Raw genomic sequence first — 14,390 nt, 5'->3', positions numbered from 1 at the left:
GTCCCTCATGGGGCTTCTCTCTGCCCAGCAAACCCCACAGAATATGCAGGGGCAAAGGAACAGGAAAGTGACTGATCAGGAACCAAAATGATCACAGCTTTGACAGAACCAATCTGGCATTCCCAAGAGAGGGGTCTTCTCTGAACTGCACCTCAGCCATCAGCACGACTCGTGCTAACCATGTATTATGAAAGATGATCTACTTTAGAAAGTGGTAACTTTTCAGCTAAGAATCTTCAGCTTAACAAAAGCATTACTGCAATCACCCCTGTACAGCAGAGCATGTGATGACACACAAGAAAGAGTTCTGAAACCCCACATCATGAGTGACACACGTCACCAGAGCCGAGAGTCCCGGTGTTAGGGGAGATTCACCTCCCCACTTCCCCAGCTGGGTGAGAACTGCCCCAGGGAGCTGCCAGGCACCAAAGGGAAAGCACATCCCATCACATGTGCCTGGACACCTGCAGTGAAGACCTTAAACTGGGCTGAGCAAAAGCAGCAGCCTCTGTTCACAAACACCCACTCTGAGGCTGCTCACCCCGACCGGCACCCCTGGGTCTGCCCATTGTCCTCTGCTGCCAGACGGCTGCACAGAGGCACAGTGACCACACCAAGCAGCACAGTGACCACAGGGGCTGCACAGTGACCACAGGGGCTGCACAGTGACCACAGGGGCTGCACAGTGACCACAGGGGGCTGCACAGTGACCACAGGGGGCTGCACAGTGACCACAGGGGGCTGCACAGTGACCACAGGGGGCTGCACAGTGACCACAGGGGGCTGCACAGTGACCACAGGGGGCTGCACACTGACCCTGCTGAAGCAGTGCACTGACCACACAAAGCAGCACAGTGACCACGTGAAGCAGCTCACTGACCACAGGGAGCCACACGCTGACCAACGGGGCAGCACAGTGACCACACAGAGCCACACGCTGGCCCTGCCCAAACACGGGCACAGGGGCAGGGACAGGCACAGCCCCAGAGGCCAAAGCAGAGCAAACTGAAATCCAGATGAAATGCAACCAAAAACCAAAGGGAAGGACTGCTTGGATTTCAGCAGAACAGCAATCTCCTCCCCCCGAGGCCAGGCCGGTGGCCCAGGGCCCAGGAGGGCTCAGCACCACTGCCCAGCACAGCCACTGCAGGAGCTTCCCAGCACAAATCCAGGGTCAGCCAGACAAGGCTCAGGGAAACCTCAGTGCCCCCTGCAACTGTCTGAGAGGAGGGGAGAGCAGGGGGGGATTGGTATCTTCTCCCAGGCAACCAGCAACAGCATGAGAGGAAAGGGCCTCAAGTTGCACCACAGGAGGTTTAGGTTAGAAACAAATTCTTCCTGGAAAGGGTTGTGAAGCACTGGCACAGCTGCCCCGGGCTGTGGTGGAACCCCTGCCCTGGAGGGGTTTAAAGGATGTGTGGATGTGGCACTTGGGGACACGGGTCAGTGGTGAGCACGGACGTGGTGCTGGGCTGATGGCTGGACATGATGATCTTAAAGGTCTTTTCAAACCTTAATGATTCCATGATTCTAAATACTGAACCTGCATTTTTATATCACATATGTTAACATATATATTACCTTACACGAGTGATAACACTATAAAAATCTTTATTTCAAGTGTCTTACTAGAGTGCAGGTGGTACTTAAACTACTACAACTGGCAGAATAAGCCAATACTTTAAAAACAACCCCTATGCAAACTTATTTCAGATTCAAATGAGGATCATTCAACTCAGCTTAGGGGCAAAACATTTCAATAAAAAAATGCTTTTTTTCCACACAGAGATCTTAATCCTGGATTAATTATTTTACACATTTTCCATATTAATTAAAACAGTATTGCTTCTTCTTAAGTTCTTTATCTACTTTCTTTGAGTAAAACTATTTAATACTGGGGATTGTGCAAAACATTTGTTCATGATTATGCAGCATACAGTCAAACAAGACTGAAACAAGAGCAGCATGCAAAAATGTATTTAAGGACTATCATCCCAAAATGCTGCTAAAAGCTATTAACCAGTACGTGTTAATTGCCACAGCATTCATATTAATTTTCACTTCGGGCCCGACATTGTGGAATATTTCCCCTGATACATTTTAAACAAAGTTTAATTTAAGGAACTGCTTCTATCAACACTTACGAAAATTAACAGCCTAGCAATTAGCACTCATGAATTATCCCTTCCCCCATGCTTGCTACAGCATCATTTTTAAAACAGTTGCTACAAGAGAAATTGTTGGTTTTTAACCCATTACCAAAATTAGCCACCAGAAACCTTGTAGCAATACATTCCTCACAATAGGATTTTTAGCATCTGTCCAGTCAAAAATTACATGGACCAATTTTTTTTTTAAATTATCTCCAGTAGTCAAGCAAACCTACAGAACTCCATAAGTTCAGAAAAGCCAGATTTTCTTCCAACTCCATTTGCAACTAGCCATGAAAGTAGAAATTTTAAAGAATTAAAGGTTCTTTTCATACAATATTCCTGGGAAGAGTTTACAAGATTTATTAACCAAGATGTACAACCCACGTGCTTTACAAAACATGCAAACAGGTCCAGAGCTGAGGTTTACTTTAACTCTTTTAAGGAAAAACTTGAAGAAAGAGTGAAGAGTAGTTACTGTGTGCTTTTTTATTTTACTGTGGCTTTTGTTATTTACTCTATGTATGGCTTTAGTTAAGAGCTGAAGTTTTACAATGTACAGGAATCCACAGATCTGTCCTGAGTAGTGGTGAGGCAAACTGTGTGAATTTTTGAGCTGCTTAGAATGCCTCCATTGTAGTTGCATTTCATAAGAAATATTCTCTACTGTTTTGATAATGGATGAACTGATCAGGACAGGAAGAAATTAGAGTGCTTTAAAATTTTACTATTTCATAAAATCACAGAAGTGGTTATGAAAAAGACACTAAATCTGGCAGAAAACACCTGCAGGATGTAAGCACTGACTACACTGTCCTGGCTGCTATCACAGCTCCCAGGGTGTTCTGATTTGAACTGGAAAGCTGAAAACAACACATCAGATGTTGGGGGGCAGGGAGGAAGGCCCCTGAGGAGGGTTTGTTCTACTCCAGGTCAGTCAGGGACCCGAGTCAGTGGTAAGTGAAAGCAGTGGAAGCAGCCAGCACGAGGAGCACAGACAGGGACAAAGAGCTGGACACAGCAACACTGAGCTCTGCTTCACCCACACACCAAAAATGAGAGTTACTGAACACCCTGGAACCTGCACTACCAAACCCAACTGTGCATAAACCAAGGGCCTGCTTACAGCTGTAAAGATTTCAGAGCCACTGTGATCCCCTGAGTAAATACATAATTAAGTAGGGTGTTTTTAAGACATGTTTAATTAGGCCCCCAGCCCCTCCTCACCCCCCCGCCTCTCCCCAATTATGGATCATTTCCCCCAGAGATATGCAGCTCTGTTAATTATGTAAATAAGTCATGCACTATTCCCTGAAAGAATTGTATTTCTGTGAAAAACTGCTCATCCACTATCAATAAAAATAAATATGAGACCTACAATATTCCATTAAAAATAATTTTTAAAATCTCAATGTTTTTGGTTCTGTATTAATGTCTGAAAATACTGCAGAACTGAAGTAAAATAACTCACAATTGTACTATGTTTCTTCTCTATCTCAGATGAACAACCAAGTATTTAAATTAGACAATACATACAGAAGTATAGCGAATAAATTTTGTAAGCAAACTATTGACACACTTAACCAGAGTAATATAAACTATGGTGTGAAAACTACTACAGTGAGATTATACTCCAACAAAATGCCCATTCAAGTATTTTGGAATGTGGAGAAGGTATTTTGATTTGTAGATCACAAATTGAGTGACACTGAGGTATCTCATTAATATCTCAAACTAACATGTAGAATGCAACTCCCTTCCAATGGACTAAACTCCTGCTAAAAGTATCTGATTTGAATACGGGAAAATTAAGGTGTTCATTATAGTCAACTACAATTTCTATTAACACAGTACAAATTAGCTTGGACTGTCAAAGAGAGAAGGAAAAATGCCTCAAAATTCCTCAGGTTTCCGAGAAACAAGACTTGGACATGACTGAATTACAATACTCTTAATACAGAAGTATTCTATTTTTACTTCCTCTGTGCACACCTGCTGGAAGCACAATTAAATGCTTGCCCAACTGAAATTTTGTGGCACAAGAACAGCAAAACTGGAGTTTAGAAAAACAGTCTCTCATTGCTGTCAACATGGGAGTGCTGCTGTCACCCACCAGTGAGGCCAGGAACTGTGAAAACCTTAGTCAGCACTAACTGCTATATGCTAATAAGTACAAAATCACAACAGAGGAGCTTTTGCTACATGGACTTCACAGTTCAAAGGTTACCATTTCCCAAATATTCCCGATACTCCTAGATATTCCAGCGGAATTACAGATCTGACTTTCCACTTCAAGAATATTCAACAGAATATAAAATTCTTCCATCACAATGGTAATGAAGCTCAAACTTCATCCTCCCACAGGAGATTCCACAAACAAATCCAGCAGAAAACAGATCTGTGCAGTATTTATAATTGTTTTGGAACAATACGACACTGATCCATCACACCAACGTTTATATTTCAGTTTCTGGAGCTGATGACAGAGAAAAATATTTCACAATATGGAGTACAGGGAAGATAGTTATCCACTACTGAGTGATATCAGATCCATGTCCTGAACTGGATGTAGCCAAGGAATGAACTGACCTACCAGGTTTACAGCCAATCTCTCCCCGTGTTACACAAATGAGCTCTCGTGCAGAAACACATCGATTAGTGCTTCCTTCTGCCCCAGACAGTGACCTATTGATGCTTCAGTTTTCCACCCTCAAAACAGACAGAGGCTTTTCCCACTCTCACTGGAGCACTTTGAGGATGAAGACACAAATCATGGAATATCCAGCAAGTGCTCTGATGTGGATAGCCAGAACAGGTTTGTTTAAATGCCAAATAACCAATCATTTATACAAAGGGTCTCACCATCAGCTGTAGAGAGATGTCCCATGACTCTGCCACACTAAAGGTGCACCTCACTAACCTGCTGGAGAAGGGAACAGCAAGGTAAGGAAGCCTAATGCTAAGGCCAGAATTTTGTAATGGAAAGGGGAGAAATGGTCCCACCAAACCTGGAACTGCTACATTTGCATGGTCCCAGATAACCACCTGCAATACCTGGTGGGCTGCTATGAAGCCTAATTAGAGTCTGCACAAGTCAGTGCACAGGGCACTGCCCCAGGCCTGGCACTGTCAGGGCAGGGGGCCCTGGACCTGAGATAAAAACCCCCGGGGCACTGACCTTGCCGTCGAATTTGGAGTACTCGTTGAAGGGGTTGTTGAGCTGCAGGGGACACTGCTCCAGCCGCACAGACAGGATGGATTGCTTCCCAGAGCACGGCGATCTCACGCGGAAATTCTTTTTTTCAAACAGGGAGCTCAGCTCCTCGGCTGCAGATCAGAAAAGAGATTAGAGGTGCTGCATGAGGAGATGTACAGAGGCTGCTCTTACCACAGAGAGATAATATCATAAAAGGGAGCACAAAATAAAATATATAAAACAACAAATGCTTCAGCAGGGCAGGATCTACCACCATTGTTTCATAGCCCAAAGATATGAAACCATTAAGAAGTTTGAACAAGGCTACTGTTTAGGCTGAGGAAAAGATGAATTTTTCCCATACAGAGAATAGAACAGACCAGTATAAGTTCCATTTGAGTCAAGATAAAAATCAAGAGAATGACACATTCCTTGTCTTTCTGCTTGCCTACCTCTTCCTAAATGAATAGGAAATACTCTGGAAAAGAACTATGACACACCATGCAAAAGCAGTTCAAACTGGGCCTGTAACATGTGACATTGGTCACACCACAGGACAGGATCACACTGCCCCACAAGGCACTATAATGTCACTGTGCTGCCAGCACCAGGCTGGGCACTGCATCTCAGCCAAACCAACCATTTCTGCAGGTTTTACTTCTCATGGTAGATTGGATATGGCCTCCCCTTAAAAAAATGTCAAACCTGAAACCACCATTCCAGACCAACAGTCTGAACAATAAAAACAAAAAAAGCTTTCTAAAAACAAAGGGGATGTGAGTTCATGAGTTTTTTGTGTGGTCTGTGAAGGCTCATAAAATTCTTGGACAAGCTGAATTTCCAGCAACAACTTAATTCCAAATTTACAGGCATACTTTCAAAAAACCCTAAAAATTAGGGCTTCTTATGTTACATGGCCTCTATAAAATCAGGACAGAGCCTGGGGTGGTTCAGTACATCAGTACCAGCAGGTCTCATCTGCAAGGGACTGGGACTGAACCTGGACAAGGTTTCCCACATCTGCTCCAGGAACCAAGAGCCCCCAGCCTCCATCAATCACTGCCTGAGAACCAACACCAGCTCGCCCAGCCCGACCTCCTGCACTTGGATTCCCTCACAGCTCACAGATTTCCATCCTGCTGCTCCAGGGAAACCACAGAACACGTGGAGTTGGAAGGGACCCGCTCCCAAGGTGGAATGACCTGGGAATTGGTCTGCAGGGAGTTGGTTTATTTCTTAGAGTGCAAAATTAAAACTTGTCAAATGATAACTAGTCAAAAGCTCAGTTTATTTTTATCAGCAGATTGCCTGAAAATTCAGGCAGTTGGCAGAGGTGCTAAATACTGGCACTGAGAGATCCCCAAGAGGCTTGTGAGAGGCTGCAATTAACCAAAAAAGCTTTATTTAATCCCTTTAAATGTGGCCACTTTTACCCCGTTGGGTTGGGGTTTTTTGGTAACAAGCTCTAATACCTATTTGTTTTGTTTTGTTGTTGTTTTTTTTTTTAAAATCTCAATTATCATTATGCTGGAGTATTATCTTCAACTGATATTTTTTGGGCATTTGGAAAGGACCTTGGAACCCATTATAATGGTTTTACTGGTTCAAGTGTAAAAGCAAGCTTTTTATCTCCTGTCTCTAAGGAAATTTTAGACTATGCTATATGGATTTTCCAGCTTTGGTGAGTGTGTTGGCTACAGGAGCTACTCTGTACAGGCTGAGTGCAAGGCTTGGGAAAGATTCCCTCGATACATTGTTAATTTGCATTTTATATGCTCTGAAATGAACCTACGTCAGATATAAATGCAATGCCTTTCATCTGAAAGTACACAGTGCTTTATAAAAAGGAGTAACCTTTGCATGCATATCTGTATTTGGTTTACATTTCAGGAGGATGGTGCCAGACTCTTTTTGGTGGTGCCCAGCAACAGGACAAGGAGAAAAGGCCACAAACTAAACCACAAGAAGTTCCACCTCAACATGAGGAAGAACTTCTTTCCCTGGAGGGTGGCAGAGCTGGAACAGGTGCCCAGGGGGGGTGTGGAGTCTCCCTCTCTGGAGACATTCCAAACCCATCTGCACACACTCCTGTGTCACCTGCTCTGGTGACTCTGCCTTCCAGGGTGCTGGACTGGCTGATCTCCAGAGATCCCTTCCAGCTCCAGCTATTCTGTGATTCAGGACCCAGATTCTTTACTGACATGATTTGATCTCTTCACTGCATGAAGCCAAAACATTCTTTCTGTTTTACTGAAAAACTGATGCACGGGAAGGTGACAGGATCTGGGGCACAGCAGAACAGTCCCCCTCCCTGAAATGTCCCTGTATGTGATAACCCCCTGACCAACTCCAAAGGCATGGAGGCTTTCCTTTCCAATTCACACACCACTGCCACCTTATCCTTCTCACCCACCCTGGCACAACAGTCAGCCTGTCTCATGGCACAGGCAAACACAGGAGCAGTAGATAAATAGTCTTTTCCTCCTCATTACCACATACAAAATTACTGGTCTCTCACTTCCCTTAACCCTGGTTTGGGTACTTTTGTTTCTGAACACAGTAATAAGAAATAGGAATCACAAAAAATACTCAATTGCCAGATGGCTCCAATGATGGCCACACACCCCCCTGTAGGAGAGCAGGAATGCTTGTGAGACTTTCTCCCTACAGTGAGGCATCCCCACAACAAGTGACACATGACATAACAGCATCCTTTTGGTTTGCACACTGTCAACCACAGGCTCAACTCTGCCAGCAGACCCCGAGTGCCTGGAGTTTCTACATAACTTATTTTTTTATTTAAATCTGTTCTGCAGCAGGCAGGCACTGATCTATTTGCCTGCAACCCCAGCACATTCCTCAGAGGGGACAACTCTCACTGCTGGGGCCAGATGATGTCTGTCTGCAGGGCAGCACATAAAGGAATGAGGTGTGATGGAGAAGCCCACAGGAATGGGATGGCACGAGGGGCAAAGACTCTGCAGGAACCTGAGTGTGAGTCAGGTCAGTGTGCAGGGACAGCAACCAGGATAGAGGGAAAGAGAGAATTGCATCATCATTGGGCAAATGCTATAAAATATTGAGCAAAGAGTTGGAGGTTATGGTAGATTAACCTTTAAAACCTACAACTCTGCTCACAGAAGGAGAAAGGCAAAAACATTTCAGAATGCATTAACAGGGGTATCCACCACAGCTGAACACTGAATTAAGGATTAGTGCAACTGTGCTGCTCATGTGAGCAGCTTTGTTCACTCCTCTGAAAAAGATATTATAGTGCTGGAGAAGGTTCTGCAAATGACAGCCAGGGAGATATGAGGATTTAGGCAAAAAAAGGAGATTACAGAGGGACCTCATTAAGATATACACAAATTTTGAAAGAAGTAGGCATGACAGACCATACAAAGGTTTCAATGTGTGTCAAACACAACAGAAATAGAGACTAGCCTGAGCTCTAAAATAGGAGAATTCAGACAGATTTTTAATTTCATATATTACAGTTTAAACTATGTAGAACATCCAGTCACAAATACCTAATTATATAATTAAAAAAAAAGAATCAAATATTTTTGGAGAAATCACTGATAATAGTTTTACCAAGGAAAGGCCAGATAAGCTAAGGCAGCATTTATTATGCTTGCATTTAAGTAGATCATATATACACTCGTTATTTCTACGGATTTTCGCCCTATCTGAAAAAGTAACTACAAAAATATTCCATAGAAATAAACTCCACAAAATCCTTCATCGCACCCTGTGCACCAACACCACTGGGGATGGCTGGAAAGCCACCTGGGGATGCTGATCCTGCACTTGGAATGCAGACACCTGCCAAGCACTGCCCCTGGAGCAGAGTCCTGTCCCCTCACCCCCAGGTGACACCGAGGGCTCTGCCACCCCCAGGTCCCCTCCCTGGGCCAGCACCCGCCCGAGGAGCAGCTGATGTGAGGGATGAGAGAGCACAGACCCCAGGGTGACACCTCAGAGTGCCAGAGACAAAGCAGCCACTCCAAGGACTTCAGACAAACCGGGTTTCTAACATTTTCTCCTTCCCTTTGCCTTTGTTAACACCGTGGAACGTCCTGGCCCCGGAGAGCACCCCAGGAACTGGGATCTCCTGGGCTTGGAAAGCTGCAGGGAAAACTACACACTGCAAACGTGGCACCCACGGAAGGCAGAAATAAAACCAGTAGCAAAATAGAAGACCTTTTCTTTTACCTGAGCAAGAAGTATTTCTGTCTTTCCATTGAACGTTTTTGCATTTTATTTGATTTTGTCTCTCTTTCCGCAGACGTTCTAGTCTCTGAGCTTGAAAAGAAATATTACAACTATAAGTTTGTCAATGAAAGTTTACTATAAACAAAGACATAATTAACTACCTTTATATGAATAAAGATGTTTTATACTGCATGTGTAGGGGAAAAAGTCATAAAATTTTAAAGGTGGCACCCCTGAAAAGCAAATACCAACAAAAACATGAAAATGTTCTTGATTTATAATTGAAATTAGAGGATATAAAACATTAATAGAGATCATAAAGATAGTATTAACATGGAAGAGAATAATAAAATGTGAAAACTTCTGTGATTAATATGACATTTCATTATATAAATCATTAATAACGGTCTTAAAGGAATTTTAATGCACAAATGAACTGAAGTGAATATTACATTACAGGAATAAAATTACTGTTATGAATTACTCTACCCGTTTCAAAAATTAAAGATAAATGAACTCAGACTAGACTATTAAAGTTTTAAATATAAAATCCTTTATCTAAAAATCATGAAAATTATAAAATGTCAAAGCGATATAAATTAGCACAGCTTTTTCTTCAGTGGGCTGAAACAGTTTATAGGTAGTAAAATAAATGATTTGTATCTTCACAACATTAGTCAAATCCTAAAATGAATATAATATTTCTTTACGTATATTTTGACTCCATCTTCAAAATATGGTTGGAAGAAAAGCCCCAAATAGTTCTGACACCAAAGAACTTGCAGCCCACAGTACCAGACAACAACTTAAATCACCTTCTTGTTAACAGAAAGAGCTTCCTTGGGGAACAAACCTGATGGAGGCCAGCCAAGACAATGACCCCAAGATGAGCACTGGTGTCACCAAGGGTCCACTCAAAATAAGCAGATTAGACTGGAAAGTAGAACTAACAATGCTGACCCCTGAAGGAAACAATTTGCTGGAGATGTTAGCAATTTTGATGTATTGAGATAATTCATTAACTAAAATGGGTTTGCAGAAGGGATTCTAAAATGCTAAATTACTCTGATGATTTTTAGATACGATTTGAGCCCTTCCAGCAATTAGAAAAAAATTAATAAATATTTTCTATCCCTTCTGTTGTTATTCTTTTGCATTTAAGTCTTTAAACTGAATTGTGGACACAAAAATAGGGGGGTTTTTGCCCCCATAAAAACTCTCAACCAGGGAACTGAGAAAAAATACTCCTTTGAGGTTTAACAGCTGTAACAGGCAGTTTAAGGTACAAACACAAATGGGGACTTTGATAAGTATCTCCCATTTAAGTCAACACGATATGATAACCTGAATACCTCTAGGTAGCTTCCTCTTAAAGAAATAAGAAAAGTATGTCTCCTCATAAGTTTAAATATTGGGAAAACACTGTTGTAGCATAGATATTTCATATATATAAAGAAAAATATAAAGAAAAAAACCCCACATTTTTTCAGTTATTGTCCAGACTGTAACTCAAAATTACCTTCCAAAAGCCTTTCTTTCCAAACAGGCCATCATAAAAGATCTGTTAGATCAACATGTAAACAAGGGATAAAGGAAAAACTGCACACTAGAAGGAAGAATAAGGCTTATTTGTACCCTGTTTGATATTTTCACCCCTTGTCAAAACAAATGTACGTAAGCACAGTCACCATCTTCACTGACTCCATCCTCTTCTTCCACCTACAGCTGCCCACAGACAACCATGTACTGTGGGGCTGTGCCACAGCAACACCAAACTAGAAGGAATGATCAGCACCTACTAGAAATGTGAATTATTTAAGAAAGCTTTAGGTGTGAACAACGTCACTGACCAAATGCCACTGTGGCTTCAGTAACTGTCAGTATGAGCTGAGCCTTTGTTCCTCCTCACCAGAGGACCCAGAGTTTGCTGCTCTCCCACACCCAATGCCTCACACAGACCAGCCTCCACCTGCCATGCCAGGGGAAGAGGCAGAAAATCCTCTCCCTTAGTGTCTCAGCCACGACTTTAGAATATGCCCCCAGTTGGCACCTGAAATGGCTTCAATCCATAATTCAAATGCTCTGCTCCCTTGGCAAAATAATCCTTCAGAGTTATGTTTTTGAAGCAATTCTATAAAACTTCAAACTTTGCCTCTCCTTCCTCACGAGTTCCACCATCCAGGGAACTCTCCCAGTCCCAGGAGCACTGGCAGCCTGGCACCCTGCATTCCCACCAGGCCTTCCTGGCACTTTGGGCTGGAACTCAGCCTGTTTCCAAATCTCACTCTCTGCTGCCCTGGCTTTCCTGGAATTTTTGACAACTTCCTTCTTGTAAAAGGCATTTCAGTCTCTCCAACACCGCACACATTCCCTGGCAAGCCAGAGCACAGAGGTGCTTTCTGAGCTCTAGGTGGTGTTATAATACCTGCAGAAACCATTTGGAAAAAGATATACTGAAACACAGAAAAAAGAGCTCAGTACTGACCACCCTACACCAACCTTCTCATCTGTATTTTACATCACAGAATGCCTGTTCATAATATTCCTCAGGTCTAAGTAGAAGTCTGGATATCCCTGATATAAAACACCAGATGGGGCAGCTTTCTGCCAGTCATGACAGACTGAGCATATTTTGCAAAGGTATTCACCCTTAAACTTTCTAATTTGGTAGCTTAAACCCTAGCTCAAGGTTTTTCTCAGAAATAAAATGTCAGGAGACAAAATACAGACAAATCATTCCCTTCACTGGCTCACATCAAACTTCATTCCTCTCTTTTATAACAGATACATTTGATGCCTCACTAGGTAGACTTTTTCTCAGAAAATAACTATCCTGTTCAAAAGTTAACACCCCTCCAGACAGTAACAATAGAAATATCAAAGGCTGTTCGTGTACTTTGGATTTAGATTTGATGTCTTTTACAACTTGATTTTTTTTAATATATAAAACTGACTAACTCAATGTTCCTCTGTACAGGAATAGGTAAAACAGCAATTAAAGCTCAGGTGACAGCACAGTAAAGTAACTGAATCATTATGTGTCCTTCTACAAAAGGGCCTCGACATTACAAAAGGAGAAGTTTGACAGACACCAAGCCAGTCACGCTCTGATTTATCCACACGAGCCAGACTAGGAGACTGAACACAAAGGCTGCTGCTGCTGCCAACACCCCTTACCTGTGTTTGATCGTCTTCTGATCCCGAAGTCCCAGCTTGAGGTAATATCGACTGATTGGGAATATACATAGCCCTGAGTGTCCCCGTTGCTCCCCTGCGGTTCTGACCCATTATCCCCATATGCTGACGAGGGATTGAACTTCTCCAGGTCAACGTCGTGGTCGATGAGGACCATCTCACACATTCCCGTGTCATCGCTGGTCACGTGCGACTGCCGGATGTGAGCGAGGATGATGGTCGGGTTGTCCAGGAAAGCCATTCTGTCCTCAAGCCCCCCACTTCACTGTACTATCTCCTCTCCATCTTGTTTCATGGACACTCGTACCTACAAAACAATGCACGCAGCATTTTAGGAAAAAAACCCCAAACACAAATAGCTCAACCCCTGATTCCAGCAGGTTATTTGGGATACACAAACCCTGACTGACTCAGGGTGAATTATTTGCATTCTGCTCCAGTCTACTTAAGTTACACTGGTTGTTGAGATCCAATTAAGGAAGAGTGGGCTTGGAGGACAGCCTGAAACCCGAGTCCCAGGACAACAGAACACAACAGACACCTACAGACAGGTCTCAGTACCCTACAACACATAATTGCTATAAGGCAAAATACTCCAAGTACTACACATAGGAGGACAGCGAGAAAATACACACCAGAAACATCTGCCCATTCCAACTAATCAATTTACAAAACCAGACAAGGGGTTTGGAATTCTTTCTACCCATCATAAATAACTGTGTTACTGATTTTCTTCTGCCTCTACACACCAACTCTTTCACTACCTTATTACAGACCCTTTTCAGTTTTTCTATTTCCAGGAAAAACTTCAAACACGAAGAGATTAGTGTCTCAGGGCAGAATATTGAACATCTGCTGCTGCATGGTGCTTCACACAGGGCAACTGCTGTAACACAGAGAAAGCTCTGTGACCAAATACCACATGCCTGAGCTCTAAAGCACTTTAACAACAGTAATTGCCACTTACCTAAAATATTTCATTCAGAACACTCAAGCGGCCTTACGAAACAAAATAGAGGGCAAAAAGGAAAAAAACCCCAAACCACAAAACCCAAACCACGTTCACACTCTTATCTGATTTTCTGCAGCTGTGGATTTGTAGTTATGTCAGTTTAATTCAAGCCTGGGCTAACTCTGGAAAGGGGCAACCCCATGCCCTGCCTGGCCCTGCTCCAGGAATTCTGCCACCTCCCAAAGCTGGCACCAGAGCTTGTGGAGCTGTGAGCTGGATCAAAAAATGACCTGCTGAAAATAAACTGAAAAGAAAAAAAGCAATTCCTCCTGTTCAGGCAGGGAGTCCATCGGTGACTAGCTTCAGGAGCACCAGGCCCAGCAAACCCAGGCAGCAGGACCAGCAGGATCCAAGCAGAGCCACAGGCAGCTCAATGGAGCTCAATGGAGACCCCTCCACCTGAGGGGAGGAGGCCAGGGGGGCTCGGTCTGAGCTCACACACAGGGCAAGACTAGATGTAAATTCCAGAAGTTCAAAACCCCCACTGCCTTTCTAACCAGAGAAAAACACTTTAACCTGGCTACAGAGCTCAGTGTGTGTGTTTGGGATTTTGAGCTCAGAAACACCACAGTCCCCTGTCCTTGCAAAACTGCTGTCAGCAAAAAGAAAATACCACAGGAAA

At 43.1% G+C, this 14,390-nt stretch overlaps 1 protein-coding gene across 6 annotated transcripts in view; it reads right to left on the bottom strand.

The window, feature by feature from the left end:
• The window catches only part of MAPKAP1 (MAPK associated protein 1), an 87,798-nt gene that overhangs the window by 64,400 nt on the left and 9,008 nt on the right, over positions 1-14,390 (bottom strand). For 5 of the 6 annotated variants that reach the window (XM_064676509.1, XM_064676513.1, XM_064676512.1 and 2 more), the window contains 3 exons: positions 12,739-13,063; positions 9,562-9,651; positions 5,329-5,477 (listed from right to left, as the gene is read on the bottom strand). In XM_064676509.1, coding sequence (XP_064532579.1) covers positions 5,329-5,477; positions 9,562-9,651; positions 12,739-12,997 — 498 coding nt within the window. In that variant the 5' untranslated portion in view covers positions 12,998-13,063. Of the gene's footprint in view, positions 1-5,328; positions 5,478-9,561; positions 9,672-12,738; positions 13,064-14,390 lie in introns of those variants that run through there. The other variant, XM_064676514.1, reaches the window with a different exon arrangement.

This window comes from Pseudopipra pipra, chromosome 20 (genome assembly GCF_036250125.1).
Source record: "Pseudopipra pipra isolate bDixPip1 chromosome 20, bDixPip1.hap1, whole genome shotgun sequence".
NCBI lineage: Eukaryota > Metazoa > Chordata > Aves > Passeriformes > Pipridae > Pseudopipra > Pseudopipra pipra.
The sequence above is the reverse complement of the archived record's forward strand: the minus strand, read 5'-3'. Positions and strand labels throughout refer to the sequence as shown.